Source organism: Schistocerca gregaria, chromosome 6 (assembly GCF_023897955.1).
Source record: "Schistocerca gregaria isolate iqSchGreg1 chromosome 6, iqSchGreg1.2, whole genome shotgun sequence".
NCBI lineage: Eukaryota > Metazoa > Arthropoda > Insecta > Orthoptera > Acrididae > Schistocerca > Schistocerca gregaria.
Window position 1 is genome coordinate 490,638,543 of NC_064925.1, and position 23,221 is coordinate 490,661,763.

General features: G+C 38.5%; 1 protein-coding gene across 1 annotated transcript in view; it reads left to right on the plus strand.

Annotated features, from left to right (window-relative positions):
• The window catches only part of LOC126277990 (transmembrane protein 62-like), a 69,252-nt gene extending 46,472 nt beyond the window's left edge, over positions 1-22,780 (plus strand). Inside the window, exons 10-14 of the mRNA XM_049977656.1 lie at positions 1,669-1,797; positions 13,164-13,282; positions 13,372-13,427; positions 13,512-13,733; positions 21,091-22,780. Coding sequence (XP_049833613.1) covers positions 1,669-1,797; positions 13,164-13,282; positions 13,372-13,427; positions 13,512-13,733; positions 21,091-21,157 — 593 coding nt within the window. The 3' untranslated portion in view covers positions 21,158-22,780. The remainder of the gene's footprint in view (positions 1-1,668; positions 1,798-13,163; positions 13,283-13,371; positions 13,428-13,511; positions 13,734-21,090) is intronic.
• Positions 22,781-23,221: the final 441 nt, after the last annotated feature.

Below are 23,221 nucleotides of genomic sequence, written 5' to 3' on the forward strand. Positions count from 1 at the left end.
CTCACTGCAGCTGCAATAGTCTACTGACAGTAGCACGTGTTCTTATTGAGTGCCCCCTCCTGGTTTATCTGCAGCACGCTCTCAGCTTCCCTACCTCACTATCTTAGATGTTTGCTGGTGACGTGAGAGCCACTACCAAAGTGTTGCATTTCTTGAGGAAGAGCATATTTTACTCTGACCTATAATACTCTTCCACTTCCAGTATTAGGGGTGGTTGAGAGGCAAGAGTCTTCCTCTGTGGCAGGTATCGACCAAGCAACCACAGATTCCTGTCTTCCCCTCTCACTGTGTTGTGCTTTTAGCCACCCTTGTGCAAGATGCTGACTGTTTCTCTCTTTTCTTTTACCTGTTGTGGTAGAACTGCTGTTATGCCCTTTTAAACTTTTTGACTTGCTTATATAGTTTGAGCAGCCTAGTCCCCATCGTTTTCACTTTTTACCTTTTGACATGTTTCTTTCATGATAAGGAGGGACCCCATTGTTTAATTCCATAAACATGTAATCATCAAGAAGATTTTATTGCAGAGTATTTACAGGATAAAACTGTAGTTTTAAGGTACTGCTGTCCAGACATTAGAAACACACTAATAATGTATAGCACAGAAATATAAAATAAAAGAGAAAGGAAATAGGTAACTTCCCAATAAAGGAAGGGCAATACAAACTAATCTGCATAGGATGGGATATTTCTTTCCTGCTTTCACAACCTCAGTTCTTGTTGCACATACTCAAATCATTTATTTTCTGGTAATAGCTTTTGCTATTTTTCTTTGTTACATTTCATCACTTTCTCTTATTTATTCCTATCTTACTCAACAAGTCTTTTTTGTTTTATTTTATGCATTTTGCTGGTTTCCCTTTCATTCTTTTTAGTCTTTCTTATATTTCATTTCTCTTGGACCCTGTTCTGCTATTGTATTGAAAAGTTAAATGTTGCAGTTTAACACTGAATCTGATATTCTACTATTTGTCATTAGTGATTTCATTGCTATTGTTACAATCCAGTCTGACTGTGGCCTTTACGCTTCCATTATTCATATCTCATTTTTAATACCTTGTCATTACCTAAAGTATACATATACATCAAACCTGAGGGTTGTTGTGCAATCAGTGGCAGTCTTCCCTTAGAGTGTCTCATAGTGAATCCACAATCAGCTTCTGCCTCTGTATCGGTCACACCAATCTGATTCATGGATACATCCTGTGACATCATGACAGTTGCCCATATCTTGTGGAAGTACCACACCTACACCACTATGCAGTGATCTTCGCAGATGTCCAATCACTCCCCAAAGTCCAAGATGATAATGCCAGAGTAGACTGTAAAATGTTACACATTGTGCTTATTATTATGCTCCCCTTAAAACCTCGTAATCCATGATCCTTAGTATTGTTACTTTGTACAGTGAAAAAAATCTATACTTCTTGATTTTATGTAGTATTGTATCAGCTTCTTCTCCATGTGTTGGTACCGTGGTAATAGTTTTAACAACAAGTGAGTCAGTCTTTTTGTTTATTTAGTCCTCATATTTTGCTATCTTCGTGATCATTTTGTTTATAAGGCTGGAATTTCTGTTCGAATATTGATAATCTTGATACCCTTTAATATTTCCAGTGTTTTGTTTAATATTAGCACAAACTGTTTTTATGGTGTTCTTACTTTTTCCAGCTCGCAGAATGCGTAAACCCACATGGAATGCATGGTTTTTGCGTATATGGGTACAGAAGTTATGGGTTTTATCGACTGTAGACCGAATATTCTATCCTTTGGTGATTTATCCTCTGTATTTAACTGTTGGTAAGTCCATGTATTTTTCCTGAAATAGGAAAAGCCAATAGATTCATGAGATTTTTTCTGTAAATATAATAGACAACATTATTGCTGTACATTTTAGTGGTGCAGTGTAATTATTTAATAATGATAACACTGGCCAAAAAGAAAATTTTTTAAAATGTTTCCTGCACTTCATGAGTCAATTCCTACTAATTTTGGGTTGAGAAAAATGAATATGACAATGAAAAATTTTCCTTAGCTCTAGTTTTTGTGTTACACACCAGGTGGAAGTATTATTAATGGATTAAGAGAAAAAGATAGATTTTAATTACAAATTGTAACAACTTTGAAAGTGTGTTTGATTTTTAAAAAAATGGTAGTTACATTTTAAGAGTTCTAAATTGCTGGAAGAACACCTCACAGACAGTTGGGTCTGAAAGGAATCATGTAGTGACTGAATGAGATCGTCATCTTTTAGCTTGCCTCTTGTAACGGAGTCCTGGAGCATCTCTACAGAAAGACCAACAGTAATCTGCAATCATTGCTTTGTTGCAGTGGCTCTGATATCTTTCTTCCATAACAGAAATGTCCTGATGGAATCTTTCTCCATGTTCATCTTCATCACTGACAGCTCCACAACAAGAAGGAAAAAAGTCTAGGTGGGAGTGGAGAAAATGGATTTTAAGGGACATGTTGCATCCAAGGTTGTGGTATTTTTGCAGGAGCATTTTCAGCATCTGAGTGTAGTTATCATCTCCTTTTTCGCCTAAAAACCCACGAACAACTCCCTTGAAACTAACGACCTCAGATGTTAAGTCCCATAGTGCTCAGAGCCATTTGAACCAACTCCCTTGAAGGCTTCCCAAGCTTCCTTTTCTTTCTCCTCCAAAACTTGATCCAATGCAGGATCCTTTAGAAGTTCTCGAATTTGTGGCCTGATAAAAATACCTTCCTTAAATTTTGCATCACTTGATTTCAGAAATTTCTCCCTTATGTACTTAAAGGCTTGGTTCGTACCTTCGACAAAATTTTGCATCAAATCCAGCTTGATATACAGGGGTAGAAGAAGAACATCTTTTGGTTCCACGAGAGGCTCGACAATGACATTTTCTCAGTAGGGCTAAGATTTCTTGCAGGCCTTTGTGCTTAATGCAATGTGGTTTCCTATCCCTACTGTCTCTCAAACATAAGAAGCAGCAATGTTTTGCATGCCCCTGGTGCATTCCTATAAGGATGGCAGTGACTTTTGGATCACCACACATTTTCCATTTGTGTTCATGATATTTGATTGAGTCCAGGGGGATTGTCATATTTGCATGCGTCTCCTTCATGTGAACTGCATGACCAACAGGAATAGAAGCAAGAGGGTTGCCATTGTGAAGTAACACAGCTTTCAAAGTAAACTTGGAGAAGTCTATGAATAGCCTCAATTCAGTTGGATAGTGGTTCATCCTCAAAGATTTTATCAAGCCATTAATGTGGCAGCAAACAACAAGATTGTTTTTCTTCTCCAAAAAGCGAAGCAGTTCTATGTGACATTTTCTGTACTGTGTGACTGTGACATCACTTTCGAGAAGATTCCATTTGACAGATCAAGACCTCTAATAAAAGCACTCAATTCCGCTTGACGCAGTTTGTGAGGTTTATCATTTTTGCCCTCAGAATCAGGGTCATGGAATGTGGAAGGCTTGTGTGGTTCTTCTTCTTCTTCTTCTTCTTCCACACTGTCTTCATTTGCTACTTCAAACACACAATTTTCAGGTGGAGTAGTAACTGGTAAACTGTCCGAAAGCAGAATGGGTCGATTAACAGATCGAAGATCGGAGTACTGAACTGTTGTTCTTGTCTTCATATACAATCCTGCCTTTATAGGTGGAATCAAGCAGAAACAGCAGTCAGCTGTATGGTTTGTAGGCTTCCGCCAAACCATAGGCACAATTCTAATTTTTCAGCCATTCTCACAGTGTAACTGAACATGTGTTGCAACATATATGTGGAGCCCAAGATTCATCCTGGTCCCCTGCTTCCTTACCAAAATAATGCTGATAGGCAGTCTTCACAAGAGATGTCAGGTTGTGTTTCTGTGAGGAAAATGTTATTTCACCACAAATGTAACAAAAATTATTCACCTCATTTACACATTTTTGTGAATTTTCCACTACAAAAGCTCTCTCAAACCAGAAATTCTGCTTTAATTGCAGCAGAAACTATATGAAACTCACAGTCACAGCAACAGTATCTATGTTGATGACTTACGAACAGCTTAAGAGTATTTGTGTTTTGTTATTAGACAGGTGTGCCAACTCCGAAAACAAATTTTCCTCCAAACTGAAAACGTTGACTATAACAATACCAGAGAAGGAAAGATGGTACTCACCATATAGTGGAGATGCTGAGTCGCGATAGGCACAATAGAAAGATTCACACAATTAAAGCTTTCTGCCATTAAGGCATTTTGTCAGCAGTAGACACACATATATAAACATACGTGCCCACTCACCCCCCCCCCCCCCCCCCCCTACACACACACACACACACACACACACACACACACACACACACACACACAAGAAAACAGTCAGCATGGCTTTGACATTTTACCTGAGCTGATGAACTTTTCTTGGCCTTCGAGAACCTTTTCCAATATATGGTGAAAGTTGAACCTTGTTCTCACCATCATAACTATAGACCTATGTCTCATCACTAGTGATGATTCTCTTAAGGAACATCTCATTCTCATTTGTGCGATCCAGAACTCTTCGCAGGTTGTGGGGCAAATGTCTTTCTTGGTCTTGACTCGTGAGCCATGGGACGAACTTGGTGGCAACATAATGCATTCCAAGATACTGTCAGGATTTCATTACATGATCCAGCTGAAATGTTACATTTTTTTGTATTGTCTCTGACAGTCAGTTTTTGAATGGCACGCACAATTTCATTGATGTTTCTAGCATGAGAGTTGTCGGTAGATGTTAAAGGGCGTCCTGAACTAAGGTTATCTTTAACTTTCGTCCTGCCATTTTTAAACCATGTGACCCATTTGTAACAATGATTAGGACTTAAGCACTCATCACTGTAGGCTTCCTGCATCATTTGGTGTGTCTCTGTAAAGTTTTTCTTGAGTTCACATAAATTAAATCAGATGCATTGTTCCCCTAACTCTGCCATCTCAAAATTCACAAACTGTGTAACACAATGTTCTACTCAATACAGCACTAAACAATAACTAACAGACATACAACAATGAAACTTCCAGCAGTTACACATTAAACACAGGTGTGTGCGGGGATGCTAGCCACATTTCACTCGAACACACCATTGGTGTGAAATTACGAATGTTCCGGAATGTTTTAGACAGCATGTGATGGAATCCCTAAATATTATTCCATATGTTACAAAAAAAAAAAAAAAGATTAAAAATAGCCAAAGTGTGCCATCCAGGCACCATTTGAGGTACAAGTGTTTGTGTGGTATACAATACTGATGCCATCAAACCTATGGAAAATTCATCTTAAAGTTCATACCATGGAACATTTGTTAGAACACAAGACAGTCATTTGTGGACCAGACATGACTGATTATGTTTCAATTATGATGAGTTCTCAAAGAGATTTCAAGGCTTTACACGATTGAAGACTTAATTTCGATTTATTTGTCAGGCCATTCTTGGTTTTGGCTACTTACGTACATCAATCCTTCAAACTTGAGTTGATAGACATACAGTGTAGCACCCAGCTCAATGACCTGTATGTTGAATCTAGGAATTTGCAAGACTATCTTAAAATGTTAGCCCAAGAGCAATTTTCTCCACAGCACAGATGCGCTAAATGCCTTTACACAAAATTTCTTGATTCATAAGAAAAGTTGCATAGTTCATCATATTAATAATATCCAATGTACTTATTCAATTAAGTAATAAAGGTTTTGCTTTGACAGAAAAATAAAAAGCTGAAAATAAACATCACTGATAAAACCCTGCTTGGCTGCAATGCTGCAGTATTCACCTATTCTCTTCCTGGAAGTGTAGCTTTCATAGCTGGTGAGGGGTAGCCAGGGTGCTGAGTAGACTCGGCTGCACTCGTGGCGCAGGAGTGCGATCCAGGGGCACAAGCATCTGCAAATGGCATGGCATTCACGGCACTGTGTGTGGCTCTGTACATCATTTTACAGATAAGAAGTTGTATTGGTCCTAGACTATTGCCTTGAGGTGCTCCTGTTTCCACTTTTCTTTTCCTTTTCCCTTTTTCTTTTTTTCTTTTCCTGTCTGAAACTAAATTGATTTTGTGAATGTACTATGGTGATATCTGTACTACAACTCTCATGATTGACAGTATCTAAAGCTTTGGAGATATCTAAATTAACTACTGTTATGCTATTGTCTTTCTTTTTAAGTCTCTGAAAGCAATGCTGATTACTGTTTAGTAACTTGGGGTCGTTTAGGCATTTGTTGATTTGGTGCGTCATTAATTTTTATACTGTTTTGGAGAAAACCAGTACTTTTCTGCCTTATACTTACCATTTTTAATAATGGCTTCAGTTTTGATATTTTCAACCTATCTGGGAATACTTCTTCAGTAAACGATAAGTTGGTAGTGTATGCAAAGGTCCTGCAATCTGTGGAGCTCTCATGAATATATTCAGAACTTGTGACAAACTTGCTTAAACTGATTTTCTTGAAAGAGAGAGATTAAACGAGTGGAATGAGAATCATGAGTGCACAGGAGGAGATAGATGTGGAACAGGAACTGCCAGAAATTCAGGCCAGGAGGATTGCATAATCAAAGAATGTGCTATAAGAACAAACCCCATCTATGTAAATCAAACTAGCTGGTATAATGGTACAGGGGAGTGGAGAGGGTAGGGAGATGTGAATTGTGTTAAGCAGTGACTGAAAAGCATGTTGTGCTCAACATGTTCTTCCATTGTATAATCAACTTTGCTATTCCCTTATTATTCAGAAAGGTATTGATACAATTGCTGGCCCTGTGAAATCCTGCCCTCATTTACACACTGGCACTATGCTTTTGGAGCCTACTTCTGATTCTCAAGCGCAACAGCTGCTTGCAGTTCGTTCCTTCATGGCTATCGTGACCGAATGCTGCATTCTTCTCAAGGTGTTATTTGCGCTAGGCTGCTTGACGATCTGACGGAGGCAGAAAGCCAAACATACTTCCATGATCAGGGTGTCATTGCTGTCCATTGCATCCTTAGTGCCCACATGCACTCTTTTTCTCACCTTTGATAGAATGGTGCTCCCGTCCAAGATCAAAGCAGTCTATGAAGTTACCACTGTCCGACCATACATTCCAAACCTGATGAGCTGCTACCAGTGTCATTGTTTCAACCACACTCAAATGTTTTGTCGACACCCAGCCAAATGTGTAACCTGTGGCTGGGATGCACACGAGGGCGATTGTCCACCTCCTTCTCCCCATTCTATGAATTGCATTGGTGACCACGCTGCCGCCTGTCAAAATTGTCCCGTGTATCTCAGTGAGCATCCAAGATAGGCGGGTAAAGGGAAAAGTGACTTACTTGTTCGTCCACAAGTTGTTGGTTAGTTGGAAACCCTGTGTTCTACCATTCGGTACTTACAGTACTGTTCTTGCTACATCTCGCTTCATGAAGGACATAGCCATGCAGACATGCGATTTCAAATTCAGCATTGGAGTTGTAAAATTGTCTAGTGTCATGGTAGCCCCCCTGACTACTACTCCCTCTGTCCAACAAACCGCCAAACTTTTGCCTCACGAGACAAAGTCACCTGCTACACAACCAGCAGGCTGGAAAGGACAGAAGGAACACTCCCGTGAAGACTTCTTATGTCCCTTCAGCCAACAAACATGTGAGTCTTGCTCTGCCAAGACCCGGAGAAATCCAACAATGCCAAATGGTCATCTCCTTTGCTGACTGGGAAATCCCCTTTGACAGTGTCGCTATGTGATACCCTCGCCTGGGCAACTTCCATGTCACTAGTGCACACCGCCATCCATTTTTCTGCCCTGGACTCCACAGACCAACAGAAGGAGAAAACTGATGCCTCTGTAGATCTCGTGGACCAGGATCCTCCAGCCTCTGCGACTTGTAACAGTGAGTCTTCGAAGGCTGACACAGAAGCTGAAGGATCCTCTCCATTACACCCCTTCATTTTTTTCCTCCTCCCCTTTCTTCATCATGACTCTCCTCCAACGGAACATTTGCACCCTCAGTCCAACAAAGAGGACTTATGGCTGCTCTTGGAATTGCAGCGTCCATCTTGGTCTCTGCCATCTAGGAACCAAAATTACATCCTCATGACAATTTCGAGCGCTCTCATTTCTTCCCAGTCTGCTTTCATCTACCCCCTGAGGACAGGATTCCATCTCGTGGGGGAGTCATGCTGCTCATCCTGGATAACTTTCATAGTCAACCCTCATCCCTGACTATCAGCCTTCAAGCTATTGCAGTGCGCATTTTCCTTCCTCGCTTCCCGTTTTCCCTGTGTAGAGTTTATATCCCTCCGTCATTCGGTGTCACCAGGCCAGACTTCCTCCATCTTATTAGGCAACTCCCACACTCCTTTCTGCTGCACTGTGACTTTAATGCACACCATCCCCTAATAGGGCTGTCCAAGAACCTGTCGGAGGTTCCCTCATGGCTGACCTCAATCAACTTAGCCTCATCTGCCTCAACACGGGTGCAGCCACACTCCTTTCAGACTCCACGCACACCTCTCCTTCAAAGCTGCCCAGCTTGCCCATCTTCTTGAATTGTCTGTTCTCTGTGAAATGTACTCAAGCAATGATTTCCAGTGTGCTATCCATTTACTGACTCCTACTCCACCTACATGCGCACTCAAATGGCAGCTCCGTAAGGCTGACGGGAGGCTTTACTCCTCCCTGGCAACCTTCGATGAACAACATTTCCGCATTTGTGATGACCAAGTAGAATATCTTACAGTTTTTTCCCTTACCTCCGCAGAACATTCCATTCCCCGCACTTCCCCTTTACTCTCCTGTGTCTCGGTCCCTTGGTGGTCTGAGGTGCGCAGAGACATGCTCTTTGTTGTTTTAACTGTCATCCTACAATGGCATTTGTTATAGACAGTTGCGTGCATTCTTCAGGATAGCAAAAAAGCTAGCTGGATTTCTTTTACTAGTTCTTTTAACAGTTCCTCTCCTTCTGTTATATTGGCCAACCTCCGATGGGCCCCTGGGACCAAAGTCAATTCCCTAATTTCCGGCCTGACAGTAACAGATGATGTCACAGTGGAGTCTTTTGCTACCTCCACCACCTTGGGTTGCTATTTTGCAGAGACTTTGAGCTCCACCCATTATCACCCACCCTTCCTCCATTGGAAACGAATGGAGGAGTCTCAGGCGATACCCTTCTCTTCTCAGAATTGGAGAGCCTTTCTTGTGCAGGCAAGCACTTTACGTACAACTGCGTCTGGCCAGAGGGCACAATTCCCATACACTGGTGTGAAGCCACTGGCATACCCATACCTAAACCCAGTAAGGAGAAACAACTTGCTTCTAGTTTTCACCCTATATCTCTCACCAGATGTGTTTGCAAGATGATGAAACATATGATTCTTGCTCGGCTGGTATGGTGGCTCGAGTCTTGCAGTTTGCTGACTACTGCGCAGCATGGATTTCGAACGCACCATTCTGCAATTGGTCATCTCATCACTTTGTCAATCCATGTCATGAATGATTTTCTGCAGAAATACACTGTGATCATGTTTTTCGATTTGGAGGGAACCTACAACACCTGCTGGAGGACTGGTATCCTTTGTTCTCTCTACACGTGGGGTTTCACTAGCCACATTTTTAAAAGACTGAGTTTTCAAGATACATGTGGGTTCTGCCTTGGACACCTTTATACAGGAAACAGTGTGCCTCATGTTTTCGTCCTAAGTGTCTTCCTCTTTGCTATTGCCATTAACGCTATTGTGGTCTGTCTCCCTCAGGCTGTCTCCAGCTCCCCTTTTGTTGTCAATTTTGTGATGTATCGCTGTTTTGCACGGACTTGTCTCTTCAAGCGGCGTCTTAAGTGATGTCTCGATCATTGTTATTCACAACGGCTTCATACATTACTATTTGTATGAATTTCTGGTGGTGCAGTTGGTTTCTTACACTGTCTTTACATCTTGGACTTGTTGCTCTACCATTCATTGAAACTACAAAATTCCTGGAGCTCATGCTTGAAAATAAACTTTCCTGGTCCTCCCACGTGTCTTACCTGGCCGCCTGCTGTATGCAGTCCCTCAGTGTTCTACGTGTCCTCAGCATTTGGTCACTGGTGCCTTTTTACACTAGCCTGGTTGAGAGTCTGTATGCAGAAGCTGGTGAACTACCACTGTAATATGGCTGTTACTTTCTCTTCAGCAGATGTGCTTGCTGTTTGTCTGTCATGCTTCACCACCCATCCTATGCCTCTTACTTCAATGACTCCCTTGATCACCAGTATGGGTTGCATCCCTGTTTTCGGTTACCTCCTGGAGCTCGCTTTCAGCTCTTACTCCAGTAGCTTAACTTAATGCTACCTGTCACTTTCCTAATAGGTGTGAACCCTTTGCCACCATGGCTTCGTGTGGCAGTCTGTGTTCAGCTTGGCCTCCATTTGCTTTGTAAGAACACTACTGCAGCCTCTCTCTATTGCCTTAAGTTTCACGACCTTTGCACGGAACTTCATGTACTATCTTTGTGTACACTAATGGCTCTGGGACTGATTGTGGTGTTGGATGTGTCTTTGTCACTGACACCAACCAACGACTTGGTATCGGCATCTGGAACATCGCTCAATATTTACAGCAGAGCTCTTTGTCCTGTATCGGGCCTCAATGTACATTCGGTGTCACAAGCTTTTCAATTGCATCATCTGCTCTGGCGCTTTCTGTCCCCTTCAGAGTCTCTGTGTGCTGTACATCGTCCATTCCTTTGTGCAATAGGTTCACGAAAGCTTTCACTTGAGGGAGCAACTGTGATGTTTATGTGGGTCTCTGGTCACATTGGTCTGACCGGAAATGAGGTCACTGACACTGCTGCCAAGGCTACAGTCCTCATGCCTCAGCCCAACAGTTCTTCCATTCCCTCTGATGATCCCTGTGTTGCCGTCTGTCAGCAGGTGGTGACAGTTTGGTGATGATCTCTGTGTTGCGTCTGTCAGCAGTTGGTGTCACTTTGGCATCTACACTGGTCCTCCCTTCGTGGGGACAAGCTCTGGGTAGTTAAGCCTCTCCCAGCAGCTTGGAAAACCTCCTCTCAGCCCTCTTGCCATGAGATCACTTTAGCTAGGTTGCATATTGGGCACTGTCTTTTTAGCCGGCACCGTCTGTTAAGTAGTGTTCCCCCACCACTTTCTGCTCATTGTCATCAACCTTTGACAGTTCACCATTTCCTGATGGAATGCCCGTCTTTTAACCATTTACGTTTGCCGTCTGAATTATTGGCCGTTTTAATGAACAACCTGTGGGCTGTTGATCACATTTTTCGATTTATCTATCATAGCAATATGGTAAAGGACATTTAATCTTTAGTTCAGGGCATCCATTTCTCTATGGCATATTATATGCATCATTCTCTTAAGTGCCTGATTTTAGCTGTCCTTCTTTCCATTGATTGGGCTTAATGTGTAGTCGTTTTTAACTCCTTTTTTTTGTCTTTGTGTTCTGCGGTTCTGACATGGTGACTGGTCCCAAGCAAAACAACCAATACATAATTATTGCAAATCAATACTAAACTATTTCAAGAAGAATATAATAATTCCAATCCCAAAGAAAGCAGGTGTTGACAGATGTGAAAATTACCGAACAATCAGTTTAATAAGCCACAGCTGCAAAATACTAACACGAATTCTTTACAGACGAATGGAAAAACTAGTAGAACCTGACCTCGGGGAAGATCAGTTTGGATTCCGTAGAAATACTGGAACACTTGAGGCAATACTGACCTTACGACTTATCTTAGAAGAAAGATTAAGGAAAGGCAAACCTATGTTTCTAGCATTTGTAGACTTAGAGAAAGCTTTTGACAATGTTGGTTGGAATACTCTCTTTCAAATTCTAAAGGTGGCAGGGGTAAAATACAGGGAACGAAAGGCTATTTGCAATTTGTACAGAAACCAGATGACAGTTATAAGAGTCGAGGGACATGAAAGGAAAGCAGTGGTTGGGAAGGGAGTGAGACAGGATTGTAGCCTCTCCCGATATTATTCAATCTGTATATTGAGCAAACAGTGAAGGAAACAAAAGAAAAATTCGGAGTAGGTATTAAAATCCATGGAGAAGAAATAAAAACTTTGAGGTTCGCCGATGACATCGTAATTCTGTCAGAGACAGCAAAGGACTTGGAAGAGCAGTTGAATGGAATGGACAGTGTCTTGAGAGGAGTATATAAGATGAACATCAACAAAAGCAAAACGAGGATAATGGAATGTAGTCAAAGTAAGTCAGGTGATGCTGAGGGAATTTGATTAGGAAATGAGACACTTAAAGTAGTAAAGGAGTTTTGCTATTTGGCAAGCAAAATAACTGATGATGGTCGAAGTAGAGAGCATATAAAATGTAGACTGGCAATGGCAATGAAGGCGTTTCTGAAGAAGAGAAATTTGTTAACATCGAGTATAGATTTAAGTGTCAGGAAGTCTTTTCTGAAAGTATTTGTATGGAGTGTAGCCATGTATGGGAGTGAAACGTGGACGATAAATAGTTTGGACAAGAAGAGAATAGAAGCTTTCGGAATGTGGTGCTACAGAAGAATGCTGAAGATTAGATGGGTAGGTCACATAACTAATGAGGAAGTATTGAATGGGATTGGGGAGAAGAGAAGTTTGTGGCACAACTTGACCAGAAGAAGGGATCGGTTGGTAGGACATGTTCTGAGGCATCAAGGGATCAGCAATTTAGTATTGGAGGGCAGCGTGGAGGGTAAAAATCGTAGAGGGAGACCAAGAGATGAATACATTAAGCAGATTCAGAAGGATGTAGGTTGCAGTGGGTACTGGGAGATGAAGCAGCTTGTACAGGATAGAGTAGCATGGAGAGGTGCATCAAACCAGTCTCAGGACTGAAGACCATGACAACAACAAACAACTAAACTATTATTTAACAAGCCTTTACTTACTCATTTGTTCTAATCCCATTGTCCCCCTCTCCCCCAATTTCACCACTTTGCTAATAAAAATAATCACAAGAAAATGTTCTGAATTACTCTTCTAGACATTACATGGCTTTCTCTCTCAAGGGTGGCTAATGTAGGTGCCACAAGGCATTCAATAAAATGAGACTTTTAGATTAGTTGAGGTAGGAAAGGACCCTGCTTGCAGTTACTCCATACTTTACAATGAAAGTGTTTTTTCCCTCTGGGACTTATTGTTCTCATAATATTTTTTCTGTTTCTGATGTGCAGGTCCGTGGTCAGTGGGTGAAGTGATAGAAGGCTACACTGGCGTAATTTTTGCATGGGGTATATTCATCAATAAGAGCTATCTCCCTGGCTCTTTCACTTACGCTTATGGATTTTTGCAGGTATTTTTCTCATTGTACTTAATTAAAGCAATATTCTTAATGCCTGTGTACAATGTCTTGTGTTCTGAAGACTGTTTTTTATGTTTCAGATGTGTAGTTTTCAGCTTCCACTTACCCTCTTCCTTGCACATTATCTGGAAAGAAGGTACACTTTTAAAAAGAGTACTTCTCATTAATGCGAGCGATACATATGTTGATAGTCCTTAATTTCTGCTCTTTATATTTTCAGGCTTTATCATAAAGTCACAAACAAATCGTGCACAATAATGCATACATTTCTTCATCATTTCCCATTTACTGTGATAGTGACATTGCAGATGATGTTTGCATATTTCTTTTGGCTTGCCTATGGTACAATGGCTTTTCTCTTGGGCCCTTTACGTACTTGGTCCGTGATTTTGGCTCTAATTCTGTGGTGTTTAGCTGTAAAACTTCCAGATAACTGTCTAAGGTAAGTGTATTCATAGTAGATATAAGAAATTTATATTTAACTGAGATAAATGAGATGTTTACAGATTTTCTCTATTGGTTCAATGATAAACCTAAGAGCTGACAAAAAGGTCATAAACCATATGGAAATTTTTAATGTCAATATATGGAACAATACTTGTAATAACAGAGATGTCATGATAAAAGTCATTGATTTGATTAAGCACATGTTGAAAGAGAAGTGCAATAGTGGAAATTTTAGCTAAGGAATAATTCCATGTACTAAGGACAAACCACTTTTGTACAGACAGAAAATTTCTGCTGCGTTGCAGATTTTTAAAAGAGCTGAAAGTAATGTACCTCATCATAAGTCCTGAAACAATCAACTCTTTCAAAAATAAAATCTCATGTGAAGTTGTGCACTTCTTTAAACTTTAGTCTGAATCACATTTATAATATGATAATAGTCATTACCAATTTCAGCTGTAGATTAGAGATAGTTTATTCTATATGTTATAGTTTGGATATCACTTGGTAGACAAAGCATTGTCATATTCAGTATGATTCTCATCATGTTATAAATATGACTTTGTCTAAAATAAAAATAAGTGAGTCAGTCAATTTTGTCCATAAAAAGGGTGTACCTTTCTCCATTTCATTTGGTGTTGCTTTAATTTTGAGAATACCAAAGTTTTGTGTTGAGAAGTAGTAACTAACATTAGTTTTGAAATATGTAATGCATCACAGTCTCCGGTTTTTTTTTTTTTTTTCCAAAAAGATTAAAATCAGTCATTGTTCAGCTCATTTTTAAGAGAAGTAATAAAATGTATCTATAGTTAACGTTCATTCAAACAATGGATAGTCCAGGTTGGAATATCAACAATTATGGAAAGGATAGATTGCTACTCACTGGAAAGATGACATGCTGAGTTGCAATCAGGCAGAACAAAAAGATGTACATATTAAGCTATTGGCCAAAGCCTTCATTGGAAAAGAGAAGCACACACTCATTCGTCCAAGCAAGCACGCGTCACCCACATGACCACTATCTCTGGGTGCTTAGGCCTGAGCAGCCAGAGATAGCGGTTGTGTGTGGGAGGCATGCCTGCTCGTGTGAAAGTGTTAATGTTCATTCATTTATGCAATCAGTCATGTTCCATAGATCGCTTCAGGAACCAAAAACTTTAGCTTTTTCTCTCTACGGCTCCCTCTAGTACAATGGAAGTTATTTCTAGATATCTTAATGTGTCTCCTATTGTCTCTGGCCTTCTTGTAGCTAGTATTTTCCACATATTGCTTTCCATGTTCATTCCTCAGAGAACTTCCCCATTTCGTACCTTGTCAGTCAATATAATTCTCAGCATGCTTCTGTAATACCACATCTCAAATGCTTCATTTCTCTTCTTTCCTACAGTCCATGATTCACTTCCACGCAATGCTGTGCTCCATTCATATGTACTCACAAATTTCTTGTAGGCTTATATTTGATAATAGTTGACTTCTTTTAGCAAAACATATATAAATTAATCAATAAAATAAAAATTGTGAGAAATGCTCTCTTTGTATGTGCTAGTCTGCATCTTACACTAGTGTGAAAAAGTTAAGGATGATGGTACCTTTAACATGATGTGTCACTGCCAAACAACATAGCTCGATGAAACTTGGACCACACACAGAAATAACTGCTACAGTATAGTACAGGAGGTAACTGAAAGAAATACGCAATGAGATGAACAAATATGAGACTTTTATTCAAAGACAATAATTACATGGAAGTCACCACAATTCTTGGTGGTTCATGGGACAATGTAAAAGGTAGGATATGGTTTTTAATAGAATGTGTGATCACCACTGACAGCAGTACATACTCTGCAATGTGCTTCTGTGCTGGCCACAAGACTGCTAAGGAATTGTTATGTTAGGACATTCCATCCTCCACCATCATGGCTGACAACTGTTGGATGGTGATTGGTGCATGTGGACATGCTGTGGTATTTCTCCCGAATGCAACCTGCACATGCTCAATGGGATTTAAGGTGGAGGAAGAGGCAGGTCAGACCATTCACCGAATATTCTCTAGTTTCAAGAGCTGCTCTACCTGTACTGTTTGATGTGGTTGCACTTTGTCACCCATAAAAATGAACTGTGGACCAAATGCACTCCTGAAAAGATGCACCTGAGGAGTGGTATAGTGTCATAATAATGTTGTCTGGTGAGTGTACCATGTTCAAAGATTTAGAAGTCAGTACATCATTGCAACATAATGTCTCTTCACATCATAACACCTGGACCACCAAAAACAATCATGTTCAACAATTCTGGATGTACCTTCATATGGTGAGAGGTGGAACACACAGTGCACCAAGGTACATTCTTGAACATGATAGTTTTGGTGGTCCAGGTGTTACAGTGTGGAAAGGCGTAATATTGCATGGAGAAACTGACATCCAAATCTTGGAACTCAATACATTCACCAATCAACATTATTATGACACTATACTCCTTCCCCGTGTGTGTGTCATTTCAGAGATGGTTTCAGTGCTGACTTCATTTTTATGTATGACATAGTGCAACCACATCAAGCAGCACAGATGGAGGAGCTCTTGGAGCAGATTGTAGATTGTATTTTATTGGTCCTGTTGTCTACATAGCAGCTTATGCATAAGACATTGGACATGTCAAGTTATAAATATACAGACTGAAAGTAATTTCGAGGCATACATATTTAAGCTTACAATAATACAATTTACACGTAAGTATTTATATAACATATTTCATAAATTTAAATATTCTACAATGGAGTAAAAGCAGTGATGCTGTAAATATGACTTTAGAGATTTTCCAAATGTATTGACCTCAGTGATAGCTTTTATGTATTCAGGAAGTTTGTTATAAAGCTTAACTCCCATGTGAAAAGTACGTTTTTGGCACAGTGCTGTGCTGATTTGAGTCGTATGTAAGTTTCTGTTTTGTCTGGTAAAGTGCTCATGTATATCACAGTTTTTTTGTAGTCTCCAGTCCTTGCCTATTACATTTAATTTAAAGAACAAAAGGGTTTCCATGATGTATACACATGGTAATGGGGGAATACCAGATTTCTTAAACAGGGGTTTACAAGAGTCTCTAGGCTTGCACCCAAACAAGATTCTATTGACCCTTTTCTGTAGTTTAAAAGTGCTATTAGCTGTTTTAGAGTTTCCCCAGAAGGTGACCCCATATCTAAGACGAGAATGAAAGTACACATGATATGCATTCAATACTGTTTTCTCACTACAGCATGATTTTAATGAACAAAGAAGATAACATGTTTTGCTCAGTTCTGCATTGAGATATTCAATATGCTTATTCCATTTGATGTTACTCTGCAGCCAAAGTCCTAAGAATTTGGTTTCAGTACTGTTACCAACTGGTTCGTCATTGATAGAGACTGATGGGATAAACATGTCCTTGTTAGGAACATTGTGGAATTTTAGAGCAACGGTTTTCTTCCTGTTTATTACAAGCTGATTACTCTGTGCCCAGCTACTAAGTTGTTTCGTGACCGTGTTTACTGTCTGCTGTAACTGTTCATCGTCGTCTCCTTTTAGTAGAATCGTGGTGTCATCTGCAAATATGATTGTTTTGTGTGCATCAATATTTAAGCTTAGATCATTTATGTACAGAAGAAACAGAAGAGGTCCCAATACGGATCCTTGGGGTACACCACATTTTATTTGTTTATAGTCAGATAAGTGATTAGATACAGTTTTTAGTTCAATATTTGTGTGCTTGATGCACACTGCTTGCATACGATTTGTCAGGAAGGAACTGATCCACTTGTTGGACAGACCTCGAATACCATATCTTTCTAGCTTTGATAGCAGAATTTTATGGTCCACCATGTCAAAAGCTTTTGACAAATCAATAAAGACTCCTATTGTTTCCTGTTTTTTTGTCCATCAGGTTTAGGATGGAATTAATGCACTCATAGATAGCAGTTGCCGTTGACCTCTTATTTCTGAATCCATGTTTTTCATTACATAGGATGCTGTTTGTATTAATAAATTTCATAAGCTTCTCATACATCACTTTTTCCAGTACTTTAGAGATGCAGGAGGAAATTGTGATGGGTCTGTAGTTATTTACATTGTCTTTATCCCTTTTTTTATATAAGGAATAACTTTTGATGTTTTCAACACATCAGGGAAAGTGCCTGCCTGAAGTGAGCAGTTGCATAAATGTGTGAGTACTTCAATCAGGTTTGATGTGTTCTTCTTTAACATTGTTGCAGGTATACCATCAATACCTGCTGATTTGGAATTTTTTAGTCCTTTTATTGCTTTAGCTACTTCATCTTGTGAAACAGAACTGATGTACATTGATCCTCTACATGCACTTATTTTATATTCATTTGCCTGGGTGCTCTTAAACTTTGATTGTGACATATTTTCAGCAACACCTGTGAAAAAGTTGTTAAATGTGTTGGCTACTTCTAAGAGGTTTGTTACTTTTTTATTTTTATGTGATAGTGTTATATTTTTCCAAGGTTGTCTGTATTCTCCACATTCTTTTTTTATAACATCTACATAGCCTTTGATTTATTAGCTGAATTATGATTGATTTCATCATTACGCATTATTTTTGCTGCTTTTATTACGTTTCTTAATATTTTGGAGTATTTTTCATAGTATGTACGTACTACAGGTGACAAATTTTTTGAGTTACATATTTCATGAAGTAGTCTTTTCTTCTGGCATGAAACCCTTATTCCCTTTGTGACCCAGCTGTTTGTTCTAGAGTTTCCCTGTATGGTTAATGTTTTCAGTGGGAATGCAAGTTCAAAGAAATGGGTTAATGTATCAATGAAAGTGTTGAATTTTTCATTTATATCGTTCATTTTGTACACTCCTAGCCATTTTTCTTTCTGTAATAAGTTGTTGAAGTAGTTCCCATTATGCTGATTATAACTTCGATATGCTGTTCTGAAAGACATGTTGTTAATAATACTGCCTTGTACTTTTATGCTTAATATTTGAGCAAGATGATCACTAAAACCTCCATTGAAAATTTTTAGTGAGGTATTGTGTAAACTCTTCTTGACTAGAAACTGATCAAGAGCTGTTTGGCAAGTTTCTGATAGTCGAGTAGCTGCTTTTACTTCAGCCTTTAAATTGTAGGACATTGCAAGGTTCAAAATGGTCTCCCTATTTCCACTATTCGTGAGGAAGACAATATTGAAGTCACCACAGATTATTAATTCACAATCCATTTTATTTACTTTATTTAGCAGTGACTCCATTTTGTTTAAGAAAAGTTCAGAAAAGTTCAAAATTCCCGGACAGTGATAGGTAAACTGTAGCAATAACTGAGTAATTTTTATAGCTGCAATTTCATAATCCTTTTCGACATTTGCCCTAGTTAAGTCAGGTAGTGTAATAAAATCTACATTATTCTTTGTGTAAATTTCTACCCCACCCTACTTGCTGTTTTTCCTGCAGTAGTAAGTAACCAAGACAAATTTGTTTATTTTCGTATTCTGGATTAATTCTAGGTTAAGCCAGTGCTTAGAAATGCATAACACTGAGATATCATTAAGTTCGTGTGTTAATAGAACGTTAATTTCACCGCTCTTATTACGCAGGGATTGCACATTATGGTGATAAATTTTTAGTTCGGGCGTATTCACGATTTGGTAATTGGGAATCATATTTACAGCATCACATACCTCTAGTTTAAATTAGGAACGTCAGCAGTGTTGTATTTTTGTTCTTCTTTCTTGTTTATTTTGTTTTCCTCGCTGTTGGAAGGATGTTCAGGAAGCTGATAAATTGTTCTATGCCTTACAACTCTTTCTTTAATTATTTCACTAACACAATCACAAACAAATCTTTTCCCTTCGTAGTTCAAATGCATTCCATGCTTCGTGTGCAGATTTCGATGCAGCTTGCTTATATCCAATACATCGCACTTAGTGCGTTGAGAACACAGTTTCCTTATTTTAATGTTTGTTTTCCGAATTTCTTTGTTTACACACGAACTATAAATCAGATCATGCCTATGAGGAAGTGTGGCAACTACTGTGTTTCTGCATTTATTAGCTTGTAAAAAATTGTGTAGCATTTTCACGCAAACCTCTGCTTCATTTTTTGCCACATCGTTTGAACCCATTATACAGACGATAAAGTCATTTTCTTGCATTAATTTCATCTGAGAGTCAATGTCTATAACATTTTTACATCCCGCTCCCGGTTTCACTACACTAGTCATTGCTATGTCATGATTTTTCTCACGGAGCATGCTGGATAGATTCCTGCCATGACTGTCTGTTAGTAATCGTACATAACTCTTTTTCCCTGATGACCTGTGTTTGTTGTTGACATTATTTGAAAAAACACTATTCATTTTCAGTTCACTGACTTTTTCAAGTTCACGATCATTTGGAGAGTCGTTATCACAGCCACTTGTTTGCAAAACATGATATTTGTTTTTTTCCGAAAGTGTGACAGTTTTAGCAAACTTTGTTGTTCTTTTTGTAGTTGGAACACTATTTTTTGTACGGCACTTGTACCCACTTGGACGATATATTACTTTTGTCTTGCATCACTTCACTTAGTATTGGCTTCCATCACAGATCCCGATTTTCTTTCTTCAGTGAGTCAACATCACTTCTTAAGGAACTGACTATGAATTGTAAGCTAGCAATTCGTTCTTTTAGCGTTGTTATTTCAATGTTACAATTCTTACAAACTCTCTTTTTAACAGCATAACTATAACTATTTCTCAAGTTAGATTCACACTTGCGCGCGCGCAACTCACACACACAACTGCAGCCTCAGGCAACTGCCACTGGCATTGTGGTTTCAGTTTTTTGAGACTGCAGTCCTGTGTGTGTGTGTGTGTGTGTGTGTGTGTGTGTGTGTGTGTGTGTGTGTCTGTGTCTGTGTCTATTGTAGACGAAGGCCTTAACAGCCGAAAGCTATAATTGTGAGGGTCTTTTTGTTGTGCCTATCTGCGACTCCGCATCTCCGTTATATGGTGACTAGTTTCATTTTAACTACTCATTTATACTGTATATATATTTCTGAGGAACTTCAAAAAAATGTTCATTTGGTTTCGTTCATTCATGTAGGTAGTTTGTTAAAAAAACCTTTTGCCTGGTACACTCATTGTCTGCTATAAATGTTTATTTTTTCATTTATTTATAAATCTTCGCAGTTGTGACAGTACATTTACTAAATGTTTCATAATTTTTATTTTAGCTTGTTTGTTGACCATTTCTCATTTTCATGTGCATATTCAGTTGTAAACTAAAACAGTTAATTTAAATCTAATCACTCTCATGTTAATTCAAAGTGAAGTTCTTAACAAAGCATTAATTTGTATCCATTGAAATCTTGCAGGGAAGCTGCTTCAATGTGGAATATAAGAAATCTTCATAGTGGAGTTGGGGAAATAAGTGCTACCTGAAGTTAGTTACTACTTGTACTGCATGCAAATGTACCTGTTTACTCCAAAAGGTTTAATTTATTCCTCCATGTAGACTTCTGACTGTGATTGTTAAGCTTTTAGTGAATATACAGTAGATGCATTTTAAAAAGTTCCTTTATAGTAATTTTTTAAAAGAAATAAGTTACTTTTATATATCTGTATCCATTCCCATGTTGTACAAGTAGTTTATATCCACTATAGATGCTCTGTGTACTTCCAAAGAATAGCATTTAAAGAAAGAATGTATTTTTGTATTTTTATTAATTTTTTTCCTGCATGTTGTGGATGATGAAATATTTTCTAACAAAATAATGAAATATGTATTACTATATTTATAAAGTGATTCCATTCCTACTTGTGCCAAACATTTATTGCTATTCTGTCTTACTGCATGACGTACTGAACATATAAAGTCTATTTTGTTTGAAACTTGTTGGACCACATTTCAAATATACTCTTCTTGTAGAAAACTGTTTGTATCCCTAAGTAATATCTAACTATGTACCTTAAATTGGTGACATTTGTTCATTTGCATAAGACAATTGATCAATCAGCAGATCACATTTTGCAATGGAAGACATCACCAGTTACATTAATTGAAGTAGAAAGGATAGATATTACAACATTAAATAGAAGAATTTTGATTTGTAATAATTTAGTGGGATTGTATCTGTCTTGTATATCCTTATCTAACATTAACCTATATTTATGTCATCTGCTTTGTGCATTCACTTAAATGTACTTGTTTGTTTTTATGTAACTATCATTCATTGTGTTCTGGTTACTCTAATAACAGAACTCTTTTGAGTGATTTTTGAGGTGTTCCATGGTATAATTAATAGACAATATTTTTCTGGATGTCAAGCCAGGTTGACAATACCATTATTGTGCAATCTGATCAGAGATCAAACAGAAGGTGTGTGTAAGACCATCATCAGAAACACTTTTCAAAGATTATTAGGTAATCCATTTTATTATGCACAAACATGGAATCCCAACCTGGCTGAGCATCCAAAAATATATCTTCTGCAAACAACTACACTTTCTTAGCTGAATTTTTAGGTTTCTCCATTTAACTATTTGTTGTTGTGTTTTCCATACTGCAAATTACATGAACACAGCAGTCAGGTATGTCAGTGAAATATTAACTTTTTGTGTGTACGCCACGACTTCAGTCAGAGAACTGTCTTCAGTTGCAAATTGTTTTTTTAAGAAATTTGAACAAATGCTACTGCTGTTCATAATTGTGAAACTGATGGTAGTTGTACTTATCTGTGATGAAACTGTTGTGCTTTCAATGTATGTTATTAGTCATAAGTATATGAATTCTAAATCAGATTTTACATGTAATCCAAGTACATTTGAAGATAAAATCCTGAGAACTGTATCAGTATTGTAGACAGTGAAATGAGTGTCCTTGCATCTTATCTCATGACACACGCAGAAATTGTGCTTTAACTGAGAACATGTATTGCAGCTGTACATAACTTCTGTTGGTAATTCATCATGTTTTGTCTGCTTCCATATACTAAATGTCATTGAACTAAAATGTTATGTACATGGGTGTTGGCTGGTAACAATTATATATGTATATATTTTTGACATTCTGGTCATTTGTGCAACATTCATCTTAAACCAGTGGAAATTCAGCATGATACTACACAAGTTGTAAGGTGATTAATTTTGAAATTAGTAACAGCAGAAGTCCTGACATATGTACAAGAAATGTTCATTCTTAGAAACAGGTGAGGGAAGAAAAGTTAACTTTACAATACGCTTGAACATGCGGGAGTCTGATTGTGATTTTACTGAGCACTTAAGATTTTTTTGAATAACGGATCAAAAAATTAAAAGCTGTAGTATCAAACAATTTATTAAATTACTTTGTCTTCAGTAAAAGTTACCAGCCATGTATCTGTGTTGGAACGTCTACATTTCACACACTTATGCAAGACACACTTTTCATGAACTTCCAGATTTCATAGTTTTATTTTGGACAAAAGTCTTGGTAATTTGTAATTCAACATAGCCCATATAACCTGT